This window comes from Rhinolophus hipposideros (assembly GCF_964194185.1).
Source record: "Rhinolophus hipposideros genome assembly, chromosome: 6".
In the NCBI taxonomy this organism is placed as follows: Eukaryota; Metazoa; Chordata; class Mammalia; order Chiroptera; family Rhinolophidae; genus Rhinolophus; species Rhinolophus hipposideros.
Window position 1 is genome coordinate 19,172,423 of NC_138052.1, and position 22,719 is coordinate 19,195,141.

The 22,719-nt window shown below is 38.2% G+C and overlaps 1 protein-coding gene across 2 annotated transcripts in view; it reads left to right on the top strand.

Annotated features, from left to right (window-relative positions):
• THSD7B (thrombospondin type 1 domain containing 7B) overlaps positions 1–22,719 on the top strand; it is an 815,330-nt gene that overhangs the window by 348,888 nt on the left and 443,723 nt on the right. For both annotated transcript variants that reach the window (XM_081051932.1, XM_081051933.1), the window contains exons 6-7: positions 1,910–2,065; positions 12,152–12,349. In XM_081051932.1, coding sequence (XP_080908058.1) covers positions 1,910–2,065; positions 12,152–12,349 — 354 coding nt within the window. The remainder of the gene's footprint in view (positions 1–1,909; positions 2,066–12,151; positions 12,350–22,719) is intronic.

Genomic DNA, 22,719 nt, shown 5'->3' on the forward strand with positions numbered 1-22,719 from the left:
TTTTTTGAACTAAAGTTTGAGTTTGTGAGAACTCATTCTAACAAGCATGGGTCTGGACCCAAAGATACTTCTGCAGCTTTCTATGTATATAATGCCCTGCAGTGTCTCTTTCCATCAGTTTTATTAACATGCTACTTGACTTACCCTTCTCTACTTAGAGCGCCTTGAAAGCAGACACACCGTCCAAGGAGGCCTGATTGAGAATGAGTGATTAGTGGGTTTGGAATAAGTGCATGCTTTACTCAGTGAATGGCTGTCTTGTGTGTCTTCTCTAGCTCACTCCTGGAGAAAGAGTCACAAACCTCTTCCCTATCTCGCAGGTTCTTCTTTACCCACAATGCATCAGCATGTCCATCTCCAGTAATGGTTGCCCAAGCCGCCCCACCCCCCTGCTACTATCACCAGCACAATCTCTGATCGGCATCTCTTCAGCCTCCCTTTTGCTTCCCCCCAATATCTGTTCTCTCTTCCTTTCCTGGTGGCTGCCACTTGACTTGCGGCCTTTGACATTTATATTGGCAGTCTTGCCTCTGCCTTTTATTTAATCAGGTCACATCCTTTTAGTAAACTGTAAAAGAATTAATTGCAAACAAAACATTATTTTTCCTTTGCAACCTTTTATTTTTCCCATTCACTGTCATAATCACCTCAAGCTGTCCCATTGTTCATTAGAAACTGTTTTTTGCCCTAGGTTACAACTTCTTCATGACAGTATTTTTTTATTTTACTGTTGTTTGGGATTATGTTTAAGCTTCTGGTGGATAGAGCAGTGATTTATTGCCACCTTTCCCCGATTTAACTCACATCTCACGTAACAAGTGAGGAAGCAAAGTAGATGGTGTGATTCACCATCCAGTCTTCTCACGCCAGTTTCTGCCTTTGAAGCATTTCTAATCTAAACTGGATGGAAATGATGTATAGGAAATATTTAGAAAATAGTACAAGCCACTCCATAAGGCAAAGCCATCTGAACTTAAACCATTTGCTCACAAACTCTGAATGGCTCCCAAACCTTCTTAGCTTGAGGTCATTCTGTGCAAATGCAGTTATGCATTTGGTGTTTTTGTATTGTGTCATTTTTCAGGTATTGCTATCCTAGTTCCTTTTATGTTTTAAACTCCACAAGGATCAGGATCTCTTCTTCTCCATCTGTGTATTTTCATGGTGTCCAGGATGGATCTGCATAGAGAGGGCCGTTGGTGAATGCCACTGATGCACAGATGGTCACTGTCCCCCTGTAGGGACCCAGCTCTGGGCATGCTCTAGATTCATGGGTACACCAGGAAATGCTGGAAGAAGTCTGGTGTGGCATGCTCTTGGCTTCTTAGACACTCCGTGTACCCCAGGGTATCTTTTCTAATGAAACGACTTCCAGGGACTAATTCTGCAGTCACAGATTCTGATTATTCTTCTTATTCTAAGAACCATTTTTCTTCTGTGTCTTTCTGAGCTCCACCCCTCAGGGGAGAAACAGCAATAGATTGGTTATGCTAAACACCCCACCTCAGGGGTTCAATTTTGATGTTTTCACGGTAACCCAGTCATTTATATAGCCGAGATAGACTCATCTTGAAACTTCACAAAACCATTTAATTTTTTTTAAATCATAACTCTAGATTATTTGTATCTATATTTCTAGTCCTCTCGGGTTCCCTGGGAATACTCTGTGAAGCAGGAAAATCAAGTGCGTGCCCTTTTTTGCAGCTTTATTTTGCCTTCTCTCACCACAAATGCTAATAATGTACAGCTGAGCAATGAATATTAGAGAATGTTTATGTTTTGTTTGCATACACCCTTTTAAATCATAAAGCGGATGTGGGCAAGGCAAGCACACAGTGGCAGGAGCAATTCGAGAGATGTCCAGAGAATGTGACATGGGCCATTCTTTTTTTCTCTTTTTGTCCTTCAGTCTCTAGACCTGTGGAAAAAGCATTATGTTTGGGACCTGCCCCTGCAGCCTCTCAGCTCTGCAGTATTCCTTGCTCTACAGACTGTATAGTGTCTTCCTGGTCATCTTGGAGCCTGTGCCTCCCTGAAAACTGCCACGAGCCTCAGGGGAGAAAAGGTGAGTGCCTTGTTTGTGTGTGCCTCATTTACTTCCCGGGTACACACATTTATTCTGTAAGCTAAGTAGCTGATTAAGCCTGCTTAAGACAATATTTGTTTGTGAAATTTAGATAACCAGCTCAAGCCTGACAGCATTCAATTTTTAAGGAGGCCACTGGGGACATTTCTATGGAATACAGACACTGACCTTGATTGACCTTCAATTAGGCTCCTAGGCTGGTGAAGTGACAATTACTTTAAAAATGGTATAACTTAATGTTTTATATATAGGTAATAGTTATAATGAGGAAATTAGACATGATTTCTGTAATTGCATCAGGAAATAACTGTTTCACACACCTACTGATTTGCAGATTTCCACATGCTGACTTTAGTGTTATATTTCATATTTTCATGAGGAACATTTATATCTGTTGCTGACTTTCAGATGTTGTCCTCAGGCTTAAAGTGAAGACATCAAACTTTATGTCCTTGTTTAATTTTGTAGGCCTCTAGCGTCTTGTTTTCTTTCATTTTCTATTAAAATACACATTTTCATCTTTCAAAGTTCATTTCTGGTGGTATTTTGACTTCTCTTTCATTGGTCCTTCAGTTTTTACTGATATATTCCCTTGAATGGCAGTGCTAAAACAAAATGCTTCCTTTATTAAGAGAAAGGAGGTCAAAGGACATTCCAAAAGTTAGGCTGTGTTTGCAGAGCACTGATCCTACTTATCCCCCGCAGAGAAAGAATGAGTGGGCAAGAACTTGACATTCTAAAACCAGTACTCTGGGCTGAAATTTGGATCCATTTGAAAACCTTCATTTTGGCAGGCCTTGCAGCACACACATGCACATACCTTGTTTCCCTGAAAATAAGACCTAATCAGAAAACAAGCCCTAGCATGATTTTTCAGTATGACATCCCCTGAACATAAGCCCTAATGCGTCTTTTGGAACAAACCTTAATATAAGACCTGGTATTATTTTCAGGGAAACACGATATGTTCACCCCTGGGCTCACACACCATGTCGCTGAGCTTTTCCCTTTGTTCTGACTATTGTTCTGAGGCAGAAGAGGAGGGTGTGTGGTGAGTCTAAGGCAGGAAGGAGCTAGCTTTAATTCTTTTATCAAACAATAGAAAGCTGGATCTCAGTGGAACCTGGGATGGATGGGAGGCTCGTGCTACTTCCTTATTGGACATGTAACCAGAGTATCCCCCAAGCTTCTTCAGTTTATGGACACAAATAATTTCTCATGAATACTAATACCCACAATCCGTGGTCTTGTGCTGCCCATGTGTATAATTGGAACTTGTAAGTCCCTTGTAATTGCATATGACACTTCCCAGGGTGACTTACATGTTATTAGAACTAGCCCTCTGATGTTTGACCTGCGCCACTCTGTTTTAAGGTCTCTGACTAGAAAATGACTTGAGGCAGGACTTAGGCTGTTCCAGCCACTGTGGCCATGGCTGTCCATGCTGGTCCAACTTTGGGGCACTGAGTGAGTCTCGCCTTCCTTTGTTTTCAAAGCTGTAGAACCCACACAAGGCCAAAGGGACCTTACATTATTTGGGGCACTTTTGGTTATAGGTGACAGAAACACAACTCAAAGTGAAGTAAGGCAAAAGAAGGGAATTTATTAGCACATGCAGCTGAAAAATAGAAGGGAAGTTAGCACTGCATCCAAAAGTATGAGTAAGGTTACAGGTATCAGTCTCTCTCATTCTTTCTCTTTCTCTGTGTGATCTTCAGTTTCTACAATCTTCTGTTCTTTTTTCCTTCCCTTTAACATCTTTATCTCTCCATCTCTTGCTTCTACTTTTCTCTGTATTACATTCAGTTTAAGATAAGCCCACCCCATGGGGTAAAGACAAGTTTAACAGCTAAACTTATTGTATATCCCCCTTGTTAGTAAATTTACTTTTAGTTATCATATGTCTTATAGTGATTATTCATCTGATGAATAACAGGGCAACAACAAATTGTTGTAACTCTGATTTGAAACATTTATTTCTTAGAATTGGTTAACAAAAATTCTAAATCACTTTAGTGATACATTGTTTTCTGCTTTGAAGGAAACGTAACATTCAAATGTTTTATTCAATTGACTTTTGATTTAAAACAAAACAAAACAAAAAATTAGGCACCACTATCTCATCCTAATAATCTGTCTTCAAGAAACATAAAACTCCATTTATGATTCCAGTAGGGCAGACTGTAAATGTTTCTCGGTTTTATCCAGGGTCTACAAATTGCAAATTGAAGAATGAGGCTAAAAATCTTTTGTTTCCTTGATTCTTAGATCCATTTTTTTTCACATTGTGGGTTTCTAGATATAATTGTGTCATAAAATTTATCAGTGCATTTTATGTAGAGGTGTTTTTTCTCTAAAACGTAATAAAATCAACATAGTGTAGTATAAAGGATGATATCTTATTATTTTTAATGGTCAATTATTTTGTTTTCAGTTTTTTTTTTGCGGTATAATCGACATACATAGCATAGAGAGAGTAAAATGGTGGTTGCCAGGGGCTGGGGAGTCAGGAAAATGGGGAAATGTTGACCAAATTATATAAACATTCAATTATAAGATGAATACATTCTGACAATATAATGTATACATGGTGACTATAGTTAACAATACTGTATTGCATACATTAAAGTTGCTAAGAGAGTAGATCTTAAAATTCTTACCACCAAAAAAAAAAAAAAAAAAAAACAAAAAAAACCAAGAAAGCAAGAAAGAAAAGATAATTTCCTTTTTAGATAGTAAATAAAGTAAAAAGAGCTGTCTTTCCTAAAAGTTCCAGAAAGCTTCCTGGAATTGAATCTCATTGGCTAATATGCGTCATGTGCTTTTCCCTGACCTAGTCACTCTGATAAGGGGATATGGGTCCGAAGTAGCCAGGACCTAGGCAGTGACCACCAGTGGAGGGTAGCTCCATCCAAGCCTCACACACAAAGTGGAGGAGGGGCGGCTCCTTCAAGGAAATATGAGGTGCTGATACTACAAGAAGGTAGAAGCGATGTTGGGGTCCGACTCAATAGGTGTTTATTAAATGTTTTGTTCCCTTTGTTCTGGGCCATAGGGTTGCTACAGAAATTCAGAGAATATTTTTCCCCCTAATTCTGTAATTTTTGTCCTCAAGGGTTTTTCACAAAACCCTTTGTGAAAAACTACTCTTTTAACTTTCATTCTGTTCTTTCTTTTCCACATTACTCAGAGCTAGTCCATGGAACCCATGTGTAAAACTCACCGCATTTTGACCCCTCCATTTGCCCCATTTGTTCAAGATGCTTTTATGCCAAGCTTTACCCTCATTGGCTACTTCTACTATTCTGCTATTGTAGAGGTCAACGCCTGCAAACACACCCTGGTCCACCGTTCATTAGACATCACCTGCTGTGGGTTGAATTGTATCCTCCAAAGAGATATGTTTGGTGCTAACCCCTGGGACTTGTGAATATGACCTTATTTGGAAACAGGGTTATTGGAGATGTAATCAATTTAAGATGAGGTTGTGTGGGATTAGGACAGGCCCTATTCCAATAACTAATGTCCTTATACAAAGAAAGAAATTTGGACACAGAGAAACACACAGGAGAGTGTCAGGTGATGATATAGAGACAGAAGGCATGAGGTGAAGGCCTAGTAAATAGAGAGGCAAACATTGCAGTGATCCCTCTACAAATTAAGGATTGACGACAACCACTAGAAGCTAGGAGAGAAGCATGGAAGCAATCCTTCTCTAGAGCATGGGAGGGAACATGGCTCTACTGACACCTTGATTTTGGGTTCCTAGCCTCAAGAGTGATGAGATAGGAAGTTTCTGGTTTTTTACATCACCTACTTTGGGGTACTTTGTATTGGCAGCCCTAGGAAACTAATATGCTGCCCACATTTGCATCAGCATTGAGGCTCAATAAGGGTACAACACTTCATAAAATGCCAAAACTTAAACAGAGAGACGTAAAGCAATTGGTTCTAAATCTCATAGTTATTTAATAATGGCCACACCAGCACTACGGACCTGGAAATTCATCTCCTCGGTCCAGTATTCCTTCAAACACTAGGCTTCCTTAGTGATTTCTTCCATAAGCCTAAAGAAGCTTGGATCAAGGCACAAATTTAGCCCTGAGGTTAGCAGAGAAACCCTCGCCTGTGTGCACCACATTGGCTAGTGGGAACCATTGGCCTTGAGAGCTAATCTAGGAGCTGATGTAGGAGATAATGGATGGGATACATCCTAGCACTGGTACATTGCCTCTGGAGGGTGAGGGGAATCAGATTGCAGTGTGTGAGAAAGGGAAGGTGTGCTAAAAACAGCCTGAGACTGCCATGTAACTAGGATGTGTGTTTTTTGATCCCAACAATACATTTTTCAGAGTGGCTCAGCCTTTGGAGATGAAGGAAAGGCTGTACACAGTAGCACTTCTCTCCTGAGTGTTACCACAGCCTCCTGCAGAGTCTAGAAGCATGCAGGGATTGATAAGAATTAGTCTCTGTTTTATAAGGCCCATACTGAGGCTAAATGACCTGCTTTGGGCACTAAGTAAGACAGGAGAGAGTATAAGTTCAGTGATTGTTATTCAGGTCTGGGAGTTTGTTATTTTATAAATGCTTCCCTGGAGCAGAGAGAATTTTGATTTTTAAGGTCTTGCTAAGACCTGCGAGGACCACCTGCCTGTAATCCCTCTTGGGAAGAGTAAAGAATGGAGTTTTCCCTCTAGGGAAATGATTCTATGCCTAGCAGGATTCCAAGCGTGTTATAATGACAGGAAGTAATCTTGTTATTTCCACCGAGTTGTGGGCATGAGGTCTAAGAGCCTCTCAATCTCAGTCTATCTCATGGTGCTACCATGGGTTCTGCCAGAGTTATTGACTGGTGTGAACTAAATGGGGTTTAGAATTTCATGCGAGCTGGAGCACATGGGCTAATGCATTAAATATCGCAGAACTCTGGATGTAAACCAGAGTGTTTAGCTTCACGTTTGAATTCTCTGCCATAAAGAAATGCAGTGGACCTACTAGCAGAAATCTAGGATATTCGTACTTTCCTAGAATATACACACATATGCATTTGTGTGCACGTGCTTACACACACACACACACACACACACCTGTGCATACATGTATATGCACAAATGTGTGTGTGTATATATATACACACATATGTATATATACACACATGATCACCCTATATACGTGTGTGTGTGTGTGTGTGTGTGTGTGTGTGTGTGTGTGTGTGTATGTATACATGGTGGGGGATTTGAGGGAAAAAGAAGCAAACAAAAACAGCAAGGAAATTAATTTGGAAAGTTGGAGATAATTACTTTTGCTCCTCACTGGTCTTTTCCCCGTCCCTGTGTTATGGCTTTGGTATGTTCCTTTTGTTCACTTTTTTTGTGTGTTACTAGTAGAAGAAATTAGTTATTATACAAATTATCTTGATATGGCTGTTACTCTTGGGCAGACACCATTCAATCAGGAATAAGGGATGTGGCTGTCTGCCATTCCGAGTGCATTAGAAAGCCATCCGTTGTACACAGCCTTCACACCTCCATCAGGCCTGTGACAGACAGACAAGGGGACGGTGCTCGGCAGGTTGGTACTTGTCAAGTGAAGCTACAACACCTTTCAGAGGGATTTAAATTGGATCAGGTTTTATCATTCAGTGCTTTTTCTTTGATGCATTCCCAGAATTATAATTAGAGATAGATAAAGAGAAATGATCTAAAAAATTGCTGATGGATGAACTCTACATAGAGGTGCAAAGCATTTAACAAATAGTTTTGATGCAGACACATACATTTATGTGACATTCATGTCCCTTTCTGACATATTTTTGAAAGGCAACCTTGCCCACTGAAACTGTTCTAAAGAGAAACTGATGGAGGCCCCCTGATATGGTGTTACAGTGATTAATTGCTTATGCGGTAGGGTGTCCGGAATTTCATCCCTCCCCCATACACTCCTCCCCTATCATAGCACCCAAAGTCCTAAAAATCTCCATAGGAAAAGGTGTTTTGACACTGAGAAGCCATGACCATCTTTACAAAGACAGTCTTTTGTGCTCTAAAACAAGTCGATGTAGACAACACACTTAAGGAGGGAAATGCTGATGCCTTTCCGATCTGCTATGATAATAATTGAGAACATTTCCATTTTATATCCTCATCTGCTAGAAAAATGCACCTTTAGTGAGAGATATATAAAATCATTTTGCTTTGTCACAGATAATACGCATACGAAGAGACAACTTTCATTTTTTTCTTTGTCTCTGTGTTGGGGCAGTGGGGGTGGGGGAGGGAGGGTGTGCCTACTTCTTATTGTAAGAATTGAGTTCTGATGCTCATGATTGCCCTTTGTTGTTCTGAATTCACAACAGGGTGTCAACTAACAATGACACTATCCCATGCTATCCCTGCAGGGATGGTGGTTGATTCCTAGAGTTGGAGTCAAAGATTTAATCTGTTCAAGTTTTTTGACTCAGCGTTTGTTGCCCAATGTCCAAAGCTTCACAGATAAGGGAAAATGGAATGTTTAAGGTGGAGCAAGTGTCAGTCATCTTCAGTCAGCCTGCTAGAGCTTGCTTCAAGTGTGTCCCAGTGGAGTTAGTGTAGAGACACAGCACGGGCCATGGGCAACTGTAGAAGCTTAGGTGGACCCTCACACTGGGGCCACCAGCACATAGAGAAATACAGTCCTCTGACCTGGATTTACCCACCTGAGCCTCCTTTCATTTTTTCATGGCTTCAATTAAAAAAAAAAAAAACGTAGACTATACATTAAATGCTTAGGTTCATAGAAAAAAATTCAAACCCTACAAATGTAAGTTTCACTAAAGGTGAATGAAATCTGTGGTCAGGAAGTGACTATTTTAACTCCTCCTGCTATCCAGTGGCTGAAATTCCACTCTCTAATCTATACACCTTTAGCTTAAGGAGATGCACCATGATACCTGTCACATCCACTGTGTGCAGTGGGGCTAGAGCACATCCTACACAGAGCTGACATGCATTCTTTCTTGTGAGGAGGTAACTACGTAGAAAAACCTCAGCTAAATGTCATATGTGTCCATTTCATCAGTAATCTGCCTTTGGAGAAGCAATAAAGTATCTTCTAGCCTGAGTTTACACGTATGTAAAATGAGAATAGTAACTGATGAAGTAGTTTAGAGGATTTGCTCTTTTGGGTAATAGAAGTAAAGTGGTTGTCATAGTCTTAATATAGGGTAGATGCTTAATTAATGCATGTGCCTTTTTTCCTTGGACTACGTTCTCTGTGAAGATTAGATTTATATTGTCTGTTCCTCCTGTGGCTTCCCACAGTGCATTATAGTGCTCCACATATGGAAGTTAATGTTCACAATATGATGATATCTGATTAATATGAAATTGAGTAAATGAAGGTAAGTATTTGCCTGGCCTCAGCCACTGTGGACTTGGCGGTGTGTATCTTTCAGAACAGAAGCACCCGGGGAAAGCCTGATGTCTACTGCTGTCATGAACACAATGTGTGATCAAAGTTAAATGCTAACAAGAGAATCCAAGGTTTTTGTTTTATGCTGAGCTTGTGTTGTGATTTGAGCCTCATTAGACTTCGGGACAAAGGTAGTTCAAATGAATGACTGAAATAATTTATTGACGGGAGAGATGTAATCTACAGATTTATGGGGAGATGGATGCAATTTGATTTACAGAGGAAAACTGTACATGCTCCTCAGGGACGTTAAGCTGTAGGTGTAGGGTACCCAGGGTCCTTCATTAAAGACTAAGTTTCTGAGCTAGTTGTCAAACAACATAAATCATGGAGACCCATGCCATGTCCTGCTCATACATACAAACTAAACAAGCACAAACATAAGACAATAAATAAGTGGCTTAGGGGCATTACATGTAAGAGAAGAGGTCATCTAAGGTATGTGGCACTGAGAGCTGGGAGGCCATTATAGTTTAATGTTTAAGTGTAGTTTAGAGCCTTGTATGTTTCTGGCATCTCTACTCAAGGTGGCCCAGAACGGGAGCTGAGCCCTTCCCTGGTTTTATTTTGACTAATTAATGATATGTACTTGGAGTAATAAAGCAGGCAGAAGCCATCTATTGTTTTAATCACCTGATCTTAATAGTTTTAATGCCATGAGAATGTGGTTTCTGATTGGCCAAATGATGCCTTCCCGTAGGAGGCTGATCCTTAAAGTAAGAGTCTAAGAGTCTCTTTTAAAGGGTTAACCCTAGACCAAGAAAACCAAACAAAGCACTTATGACTGTTTAAGCGTTGGGGGAGTGGGTGCAAAGGGGAAGGGATTAAGAAGTACAATATGGCTGTTACAAGATAGTCATGGGGATGTAAAGTATAGCTTAGTTAATTATATGGTAACAACTATATATGGTACCAAGTGGGTACTAGACTTATCAGGGGCATCACTTTGTAAATTATATAGATGTCTAACCACTATGCTGTATACCTGAAACTAATATAAAAAAAAAATGTCAACTGTAATTGGAAATAAAATAAATAAATAAATAAATAAATAAAATACTTGCCTAGCCCTGCCATATTCTAAGGAAGCGTGGCTCCCTCTTGTGGCTTAAAGCCATGTGTCAATTTGTTCTAGCCTCCTTGGCTGTACTGTTTTAAGAGAAGCCAGTCTTTTGCCAGCTATACCTTAAGCTTTGTAACCTTTTCATTTCTTTACTGTTGGTGGAAAAATATGCATGGCCTTGGCAAAATTGTGGGAGAGATATACCGGGCTCTGTTACTTCTCATGCTTCCTAATTTGTCCTTTTCTCTTCCTCTTGTTGGATGGGTGGTGGGATACCTAACTCACATTCTGGGAATTCAATGTTATCATGCTATCTTCCAATCAAAGAATCTTATTTATTTATTTATTTATTTTTACTTGCCCCAAGGAATACATGAATAATTTCTTAGAATGGTACCATGGAATAAGATTGGTTTTATTTTTTTTTAAGGAATTAAAGGAATTGAATCAGTTTGTTGAATTTGGTGTATTAAAGAAATGAATATAAAATATGAGCTCCATGAAAGGTTGGCATAACTTTTAAAAGTGATATATCATGTGGACCACAGATTGAAAACTCAAACTAAAGGGTTTTATCTAGCTGTCAATCACTTTTTTTTTTAGCTCACTTTGTTCTTTAAAAAACATTGATTAATTTCCATCATTTAAAAGTAGAGAGATTTTATATAAAAACAAAATATAACTTGGATTTCTGGCTTCCTAGACAAAATCAGAAAATTTGACAAAGGAGAGTACACATTCCCTCATGGCAACAGTCAATGGAAGCTGAAGAATAGCCAACTATTTTAGACCCAGCACACATCCTCCATTTCACCGCAGACCCCACCATTCCCTACAATATTATGGTTTACCCATTTCCATCAATTTGTACCTGCCTGACACCTGTGATATTGGGTTTGTGGACTCTGTGGGATCATAGCATGTAGGGCCCATTTATGTCCTAATTATAGTGGGACCTTGGACCCTGGTTCCACAGTATTTTGTTTTGTTTTGTTTTGTTTTTAATTGAATAATAGCCCAGGGACCCATGTCTAGCTAGGATGGGGAGGACGGTCCAAAGAGGTACTGTCTTCACAGGGCAGATGAACCTGGGAATCTCAGGGCACAAATCTGTCAATGGTAAGGCATCGGGGATATGCCAAAGTAGACGTGTTCTGACGTAATACAGAGTCACAAGAATGTCAGAAACTACAGCAAAAAGAAAATGTGCATTTATGTATGTTTGGGCTATTTGTGTGAGTCTTTGTTTATTTTTACTTGTTTATTGATACCGTTGGACATACCTACTAATTATTTCTTTGATTATGTTTGACCTCTCCAACTCCTAGATTCTAAACGCTTGGAAGACAGATTTTCTGCTCTAGTTCTTTTCCATTTACTTCTTTTTTTCCCTTGTCCCTCCATTTTTCCATAAAATAAAGCACATCAAAAGAATACGTGCTTTGGAGTTATAGGTATTCAAATGAAGGATTCATTTCTTTCCTGCCACTGTTTCTTTTCCTTTGCTGGATAAGGATGGAATCCTGTAAAACATTTGTTCTTTCTCTTTTTAGGATTTAGAATGAGACAGCGCCATGTCCTCATGGAATCCACAGGGCCTGTGGGGCATTGCCCTCATTTGGTGGAATCTGTGCCCTGTGAGGATCCAGTGTGTTATCGATGGCTAGCATCTGAAGGGATATGTATCCCTGATCATGGAAAATGTGGCCTGGGACATCGCATCCTGAAAGCCATCTGCCAGAATGACCAAGGTACGATGCAAAGGAACAAACGTATTTTTATAGTGATATCTGCCAAATGACATGTCACCCCTCTCCAACAGGTCATTTTCCTGAGGGAGAGAAGCATTCTTCCCTATCCTTGAGTATTTATGTGTAATTCAAGTGATGACACATTGCTGCAGAATAAGCTGACTTGACTTAATATGAGGCCACATCCTCCATGACAAAAGAAACTATTTGGTTCTACCTACATGTAATATAGTGGACCTGGAGATTTCTCTGCAGTCTTTAATTTATCAACACATAGAATATAGAAATTGTGTGGCTAGTTTTCAACTCATCTATACAAAACAAGCTTCATTTGCCTTTTTTGAGATTGATATGTAACATGCTTTTATATATTATTAACAAATACTACTTTGTAAAGATTTCAGGGTTGCAACCATCAAGTTAAAAAGAAAACGAATACTAATCTATATCTTTTCATTTATATAACATTAGATTAGAATCAATTCTCGACATAATACTAACATTTCTAGAGAACCATTTTTAAATATAAGTTGTCAAGATTTACAAAACTATTAACAATGGTGTCTTTCCTTCATCACCAAGCTCTAGTACAATGCTTATTTGAAATGAAGTGTGATTTAGGAAATATGTAAGTCACACGGAAATGAGAAAAATGACATTTAAAGCCTTTATCCTACAGTTTAAAAAAATTCAGTCTCTTGGAGGGATATGGAGTATGTCTATTAATCAGCTCTGTCATGAGAAGTACCATTCATCACACTCTTGGTATGTGGAGTGAAATGTTTTGACTTGTGGAATGAAGTAATCCATAGAACAGAAGGAAATTACAAAGTGGATTCAAAGTGGATATTAACATCTACATAGGCTTGACATTTAGCAATGCATTTCTGTTTCATTTCTTTCTCTCTCTCTCTCCCTCTCTCCCTCCCGACCTCCCTTTTCCTCCCTCCCCCTCTCTCTCTTTTCTTCTCTCTCCCTCTCTCCTACTCTCCCTCCCCTTGTACTTCTTTTCCCCTCCTCCTCCTTCCATCTCTCCCTCCCTTTTTCCCCTTCACTTTTTTCCTTCTTTCTTTCCTCCTCTTCTTCAATCCTTCCTTCTTTTAAAAAAATCACTATTGTAATTAGACAAATATACATTTTATCAAGTAATATAATTGATAACCTCTTGGAACCAGGTAATTGTTTAATTAAATAGAGAGCAAGAACAGATTGTATAAGCTACAATCAAATAGTTTTTGACCAAATAGTTAAAACAAATAGTGGCTTCTAATTTTACCAAATCATTTTTGAATTGTAGTAATATATATATATATATATATATATATATATATATATATATATATATATATATATATATAACAGAGGCAAATAAGATCGCTGTTGTATCACTTTCCTTTGATTTCAGGAAGAGTAGTATAGAGGTTTCAAATATGGGCTCTGGAGTCAGACAGGTTGGAATTTTAAGTGTGCTACTCATCTGTTAGATGATCTCAGGAAAATTAGTGAACTGTGGAGGCATCCTTTCCTTCAGCTGAACAGTGGGGACAATAAGACCTACCTCTGATGCTCAGAACCTGAGAGTTACCTTAGTCATATAAAAGTGACTAGAAAAGTGCCTCACACATAACCATTCAAAATGAGTTGTTTATTTTACTTGTAATACATATTTATTACTATGTTCTATCTGGGAGGAATGGTATAAAAACATTCTTTTATAAATGAAAATAATAATGAGGATTAGAATAACCATTCTCCTTCTTTTCAACCTCCAGCTGTGCGAACAAGAATATCATTTGTTTGGTTGAAACCCAGTAATAAGTGACTGTCATGCTTTGTCATCTCATAGCAGGTATTGGAGACTTGTGATGACATATAATCTCCATAGGGCTAGGGACTTCTTTTACAATTTGTGCTGTGCCTTCTGCAGAATTTCAGAGTGTGATATTAAGATTTGTAATTAGGGATATATGTTTGGTCTTCATCTCAGTTTCTGGCACAGAGCTCCTAAAATCTTTGGAATTTCCTGAGCAGTAAGAGCAATAAGAGCATCTATTGTTTTAATTTTTGGTCTGTTGTCCTCAGTTCCTGAAATCACTTTCATAAGGAAATGGGTATTTTGTAATTCATAACAAGTCCCTTTCCACCACAACTGGGTTTATATTAATAAGGTGACATTAATATCTGGATGCCTCCACAGTTCAATAATTTTCTTGAAATCATCTAACAGATGAGTAGCACACTTAAAATTCCAACCTGTCTGACTCTAGAGCCCAGAAGGCAACCGGGGGCTGGTTGTCAGAGGAGCCAGCCAGCAAGAGAGGATTGGGACTTCCCTTTCCACACCCTGATTTTCAGGGAGAGGAGGGGGCTGGAGGTTCAATCAATCACCAATGGCCAGTGGTTTAATTAATCATGCCTATGTAATGAAACTTCCATGAAAACCCGGAAGATGGGTTTCAGAGAGCTTTCTCATTGGTGACCACATGGCGATTTGGGGAGCGTGAGACACAGAAGCTCAGTGCCCTTTCCCCATACCTTGCCCTAAACATCTTTTCCATTTGGCTGTTACTGAATTGTATCCTTTCACAATAAACCAGCACTCTAGTGAGTAAAACAAGTTTCCTGAGTTCTGTGAGCCTTTCTAGCAAATTAATGAAATCCAAAGAGGGGTTCTTGGGAAACTGATTTATAGCAGGTCGGTCAGAAGCGCAGGTAACAATCTGGCCTTGTGACTGGTATCTGAGGTAGAAGGTGGTCTTATGGGACTGAGCCCTTTAATTGTAGAATCTGATGCTATCTCTGTAATGTCAGAATTGAGTTGAATAGTAGGATACCCAGCTGGTATTGGAGTTTTGCTTTGTGCTGTGTGAGGAAAATCATACACATACAAACCCACACCTTGAAATTGGGTTTAGAGTTCTTTTTACAGAGGTATCAATGTTACTATTTTATAGCAGTTCTAGAGTTTATTGTGTTTTTTTTTTTTTCTATGAAATAGCAAATTATAAGCCCTGATGTGCACTCTCAATTTCTATGGGGATAAGTAGGAATTACTGCTGGCTCATATCATTTCTTTGTGGTTTTTAAATACCTGGATGACTCCTTCATCATTTGTAGGGCAAAGACCATGATCATGGTTATGAGAACGTGCTGGCATCCTGAAAGCTGAAACAGTCTTTGGTCCTGTGAGAAATTGAAAATGTGGTCTGGTTGCACTTTTCACAGTTCAGTTTCTTTGAGATTTGGGATGATTGATGATGGAAGTTTTGCAGAGAAGTGTTCCGGTTTGACTCTCCATATATTATTATAGTCTTTCCATAGCTACAAGATATAACAGAAGTGTTGACACTTGTTCAAATGCCTGGAGAAAAAAAGGATTGAAATATATATTTACTAAGTCTCCTGTGATTTTTTTACAGCATTTAATAGTTTTCATCACTCTGAGTTTGTTAATTGTTTCATAAACTTTTTATTTCAGTATTATTCAGAGCTAAATGGATAAGACCAAAGATATGTCTTCTGTTTTATTAAAACAAAACAAGACAAAAACAAAAAACAACACATATTAGATCTAATCAGACTTGAGACTTGCAAGAGAGCTTACTTTGTCCTTTATTTTTAGAGATAATTTGCAAGAGAGCTTACTTTGTCCTTTATTTTTAGACTTGTCTTTATTGACTCATTCCAGGTATTCTGTATACTAAAGGAACATTCAACATCCTTGCAAAACATCTACGTTCAGATTTAGAGCCAAGAGATTCCCACGAGGCTGTGATCAGGATTCTGAAGGACTCCTGACAGTGTCTTGTTGGGCACTACTTGAGCCACCAGGAAGACCTATTTCTCATTTAGAATGTCATTCAGACCATTCATTTGAAAACTTTAGATATAGACAATCTGTGTTACATTGAAGCTAGGAAGTAACTGGAAATAGCAATTTGACATTCCTAAAACTTGTGGTATGAGAATATGATCTACTTCGGATAACCTAAGATCTAATAATGAATCTTAGACTACCGAAGATCTAGATGAATTTCTACAGCTTTGTAGATACAATTTGACACATTCTCCAATTTATTAGCGATATTGTCCAATCAGTCTCACTGAAGTTTCTATTTCACACCCGGCCTGTGATTATGGCAAACAATTCCTTAGTCAATAAAATTTATTTTCAGGAAGAAAATTGTATCATAGATTACATGAATAAACATTCTGATTTTGAATCTGATTTCCAATACTTAGATTGGCGGATCAGCTTTGAGTTCTCTCCTCTGCACAACATCTTATCATTAGGATGGGTCAATAGAAGTGTACTGAGCATAGAGTACACATAGGATTTTCTTGTCTCATTGACAGTTACGTGTCCTGTCTTTCAAAGGGGACATTTAAAAATAAATGGAGTGTGCTGCAAACTCAAGCTCAACGTATTCTCCCTTAGATTATCCAGTTAACTCATTGTGTTTTAAACTTTGTTCCTCTAACATGTAACTGGTTTGTTGTGTTGATGCTGGGTTTCACTGATGATTGAGGAAGGTTTACCACTATGTGACATCTTCCCAGAGCAGATGGAGGACATCCCCATAATCCCAGGGCAGTAGGTGGTGTTCCCAGTGGTTGATAAGTGACCACTATGTATTTACCATCTTTCATGTCTCCGTAATACAAAGTGGGCGACACCACAGGGTCTCTGGATAAACACCAGACTGCCTGCTGGAGCAGTCAAACCCTAAGTACTCATTACATGCTTTGCTCCATAATTAGTTAAATAGACTGTCTTGAAAGAAAAAAAAAATGTCTGCATATTTCATTAAACGTCTTTATTCATAGATAGTGCAATGTACATTCTGTACTTGTATGAAGTAAATACCCATGCTGGTGAAAAGTATAATATATCAGGAAGAACAAAGTTCATGTATTGACAGGTACGTAGAATTAGAGTTTCGTATTGCTGCATCACCTTCGTGCATACAAGGTTTCTTACTTTTCACAGTTGCACTACGAAAATATTTTTCTTATTTGCACAGAAAACATGAAGAATGATTTCTTGTCATTCGGGTGACTTTGCTTTTCATTTCAGAGCATTTTTCTGAGTTCTTGCCTTGCATCATTAACCTTGAACAATCCAAAAGCATTTTAATCTTGGCTAAAGTGGCATGTGCGTGTATCTTCTAACACTATAAGTACCTTTATAAGGATGGCTTTCATTGGTAGAAAAACTGCCAGAATAATTATTTACTTGAGTTAGATTAAGTTTTTGATTATCACAGATGAATCTATGATTAGAGCTAGAAGTTTTATTTTGCTTGTTTTTTTTTGTTTGTTTTGTTTTGTTTTGTTTTATCTTTAAGTCTCAAGAAATGTTCTTTGGCTCACTTGTGAGAATAAGGTCAAATTTCATTATGGTATTTGTTGCAATATTTTGTGATTCATAAGAATTTTAAGTAGAACATCTTTTGTGTTTTCAAGTCATTATTTTCTAAACCCTTTGATCACCCTCTATCTTGTCTTGGTGAATGAATGCTGCTTTACTTCTCTTCTATTTTTCTTTTTCCTACAAGACTTTCTAAATACTATTTTAGCACACTGTTTATTTTCTTTTATTTTAGGAAGAACAAGGAATATATTATTCATCATGTATTTCTTTGCCACACAAGCATATTTCTGAGGTGAATCAACCTATTAGAGACACTGCAAAATTACAGTCACTGCAGGGACACAGAGCCTCTAAAATAAATTTCAAGTACACATTTTCTAAAAGTTTTGAGCAATGGCACCTTGGTGAAAATAAATACACAGTTAATTAGGATGTGAATTTTGGAACAGATAATAGTAATTGGGATATTATTATTTTTTGAAAAAAGAAAGTATTTACTTCTTATACTATGAATTTTGTATTTGTCTCTTTTTTGAGTAGGAAACAACAGCGCATTTACCTTTTTGTAAGGTTTGGGAATCTTAGAGCTATATAGCTAAATGTTCAGAGAGCTCAAAGGAGAGGAGAATAAATATGGACATGCATTTTATATTTGTAATGCAAATTCAGATAAATCGCTTTGTGAAGTAATCAGACTTAGCATGTACTGTTGTTTTCTGCCCAGATCTCCTCAGCAGTTTAACATTTCTATGCATGTCAGCCTGAAATTCCAACTGACACGACCTGCATGCATCACTTTGCCTAAGGAATTTCTCTGGCCATTGCAACCTTCTGTGCCTACATATGCAGTCAGAAGTGCCAGGAAATTAACAATCACAGGGAGCTGCCTTCCACTAATGACTGAGAGTTGGTATATAAATGCCAGCTCCCTTGCCCATCCAATGGAATAACCTTGAGGTGTATGTTCTACACTGTTTCCTAGAGTCCCCAGTGAGATGAAGCCCCACTTACTCATGGTGCTGACTTAGGAAATCACACATCATTTGTCAGCCTCCTTCCTTTTCCTGTCTCACTCTTTGACTCTGGCATTGGTTCCTGGCATTGCACCCCAATTAATATTTGTCAGGGAATCTTTGTCACAGAGTTTGGTTTTGGTGCAAATAAAACTAAGGCAAGGATGCTTAGAAAGTATTTAGCACATCCACTCCTTTAGGAGATACAGGATCTAGTTCAGTTATGCCATATTGATAAAAATAGTTAAAGAATCTCCTTCCAAGGAAGAAATGATAAAGACCCTCATGAGAACTCATTCAATATTTTGTGCAACTCTCACTATTTGTCAATTATTTGATAATATCTGAAGGACTTCAAAATACTGCTTCTGTCTTTAAAACATAAAACAAACAGACAAAAAACCAAAACCAAAACAAAACAGTATTGAATCCTATTTCTTTCCCAGTTAGGCAATACCAGTAACTTATACCATCCTCCTGAGACTCATTTTCCAACAATTGAATCATTTTATGATTCTCTGGGGAGGACTACGTTATTCAGATTTTCATTCTGTATTGGATTCCGGGTGTGTTAGATGTTTCTGAATAAGAACCAGAGAAACCGACTTCTTTTGGATGTTCAGGGGATTATTTGTTTGGGAAAATTGGATCTGAAGTGTTTGGGGAACATGTTGCTCCGTCTCCTTTGTTCTAGCTCAGTGTTCTAAATTATATTGTATATCAGAATCACCCAGAGGGATTATAGAAACACACAATTCTGTCCCGACTCCAGAGTTTCTGATTTAGTGGGTCTGGGATGGGCTGGAGAATTTGTCTTTCTAACAAATTCCCAGGGGATGCTGATAATGCTGGTCCAGCAGGGATCATACTTTGAGAAATACTGTTGTAGGCAGAAGGGGGCAAATGGGCAACCTTATGATATCAGTGTATAACGTGAGTAGTCTAGAACAGTGAAAGGCACGTCTTACACTTTGTCAGAATCAACAATAACATTGATTCTAATCTGTCATTTTTGTTTCCTGCTGGGGAATTGATTCTTGAAATCCATAAAATCTATTACAGTCTTTCCAGAGGCAAGCATTGAGTAAATATTCTTTTCTTTCTTTATTGTCACCTAGATAGATTACTAAAAGATCAAATAGTGGAAAGCAATACCGTATTTCCCTGAAAATAAGACCAGATTTTAATATTAAGTTTTGTTCCAAAAGACACATTAGGGCTTATGTTCAGGGGATCTCCTGAAAAATCACGCTAGGGCTTATTTTCCGGTTACGTCTTATTTTGGGGGAAACATGGTAATGTAGTCTTACAGAAACAGAACACACATGATAGGTGAGATGAGTTATTTAGGTGGGGGAGAGAATTTTCATTTTCAGCGAGCTCTCTTTTTCAGACCACCAGCTGGTAACAGTTTGGTGTCAGTTTTCTTACTGAAGGAAGTGTGGTGATGACACATATGTTGTATTAAATTTTGAAGTGAGCCTGGCATTGCATTTGAAAGTACCAATAAGATCAGGCTGCTATTCACACTACAGGAATCAGACTGTAAAGGAGATTAAATCTGAGAGTTCCTATAGCCAAGTTCCTCATTCCCTTTCATTTAGATGTCTTGCAGTGAAATTAAAGGTGAAACTTTAATAATATTTGGCAATAAGGAAATCTAAAAGAGAAAAATAGAGGCTCGTTCTAATCAGTTTTCCCATCTATGATTGATGGAAAGGTAGGGAGTAGATGTAAACTGGTGAATCGATTTAATTCTAAAGAGAGGAACTGCAATGCAGTTTTAAATTTATTTACTGCATGTTGTCTGTCAGTGAAGAGGTATTGTATTTTGAATTACTTCCTCTTTCTACTCTGTTGCATACCGAGACATCATGAGATAGTTTCCGTCTTTTTCCCTTTTTACTGATGTTCCCAGAGAAACGACTGTATTCACATCACTACCCCATCAGTTTTTTACAATCAAATTAAATATAGTCTGCTTTTTTTTTCTTTCAGATTTTAATATTTAGAAACAGCTTAGAGGAAATTACTTCCTGAGTATGCCTTTGTCTCTCCTAGAAAGGCTATCTTCTTTTTCCATCTCTAGAAATTCTCACTAGATTGTCTACTTTCTGTTCCCATATGACTCAGAAAACAAAATGAATCATAGATTGTACTCATACTTCAAAATGTAGTTCATATGATTGAAATGGTCAACCCAACCTTTCAGTGGAGTTAATGCGAGATTGTCACCCTTGCCATTACTTTCAACTTTTCATTTGGACGTGCTCTGTGTTTCCCTATTCCGTTGTGTATTCCATTAGTGTTACTAACAAGGATTAGTTATAGCATTAGTCACAGGGATATAATTTTGTTTTCTCATTTTTAAATGCATTTTAAAGTGGTTTTTGGCTGTTTTGTATGGCCTTTGACTGATAACTCCTGACGTAACATGCCCCCACTTTTCCCTCTGTGTAGACATCCCATGCATGTCTGTGTAGACACTCTATGTAGTTCATTTCATACTTACTGAGTTGAGTGACTGCTGCACCCAGAGAATGATATGGTTTTCCATGGAGATGATATGCAAGAAGTAGAAATAAAAAAATTTATAGAAATTGTGCATTTTATTTCAAAGAAACATGAACTAGAGGAAAAATATATTGAAAGTTAATTTAGAGATATCTTAAGACCATGGTACATCTGTTACTCCATAGATAGATTTCAATCAACAGCAAGTGTCAAGGAAACCCGCAGTTACAGTAAGTGCCAGCTCTCCTTGTCACCTCTGTAGTAATTTGCCTCCACAATCATGATCATGATGATCCCCTGCCTGAGATTCTCATCCTTCTCTTCTTCCTTTGGTTAATTCCTACTCATTCTCCAAACACTTGGATTTATGCCCTTCAGAAAACCATCCCTTCACTCACACTTCACCTCTTTCAAGCTGGCCTAAATCTCAAGTGAATGTTGTAGTCACCACCTACCTCAGATTATTTGTCACAGTCAATTATGATAATTCAATTTCCTTTCCAGATGATTGGTTTAGAAATGTGTGATGTTCAATCTGTTTGGGCCAATGAGATGTGAGAAGGCCACATAGACAAGGAAGGGTTTTGTTTTGCTTGCTGCCATGATCCATTTTGTGACCTACAGGTTATGTGGCTTCAGCCAGAAGGCATCACTGTGTACAGTAGGGCAGAGATATAAAGACACTTTGGGATCTGGAAGACATTGCTGAGGCCCTGAATTAAAAGTCTGAGCACTGGCTGTTATGTAAGACAATAGATTTCCTTATTGTACAAGCCAGTTTTTATCAGCTGCTGTAGAAATCATCCTAAGACAGTGCTTGCCTTCTGTGTTCTCATAGCACTTTGTGATTCAGTTATCAATGTCTTTATCACATTATATTGAAATTATCTACTCATTTGTCTGTTTTTTTTTCCATTTGACTCTTAGCCTCTCAAGGGCAGAGACCTTGACTCATTAATTGTTTCATTCTTGGCATGGTGCCAGTGTATCTGGTATATTAGGATGTGCTCAATAAATATTTATGGAACTTAAAAGAGTTACTTCAATTGATTTGCCTAACTGCCCAGTTGGGAATTATTATTATTCCCAGTTTATTGATGAGGACATTGTAGGCCAGAGATGTGACAGCCCAAAGTCAACTAGTAAGTTCTAACACCAGAATTTTGAACTCCAAATCAATGCTTCTTTTACTTTATGAATGTCAACAAATGCATATCACACATACCAATAACAACATGTCTCAGACCCAGGCAGTGACATTCATTAGTGAAGATGTTAGTTTTTTTTTTTTTCTTTTTTTCAGTGAGACTTGGCCTGAGATTTACTCTAAAGGCAATCATTGCCAACCTACTGGCTTGCAACAATGAAACCCATTTTTTACCACGCACTAAGAATTTTACCTCTCTTTCCTTTGGGGTGAGCTGATGTCAAGAGAAAGATCACCAGGTACAAAGAAAACATAAAGCCCA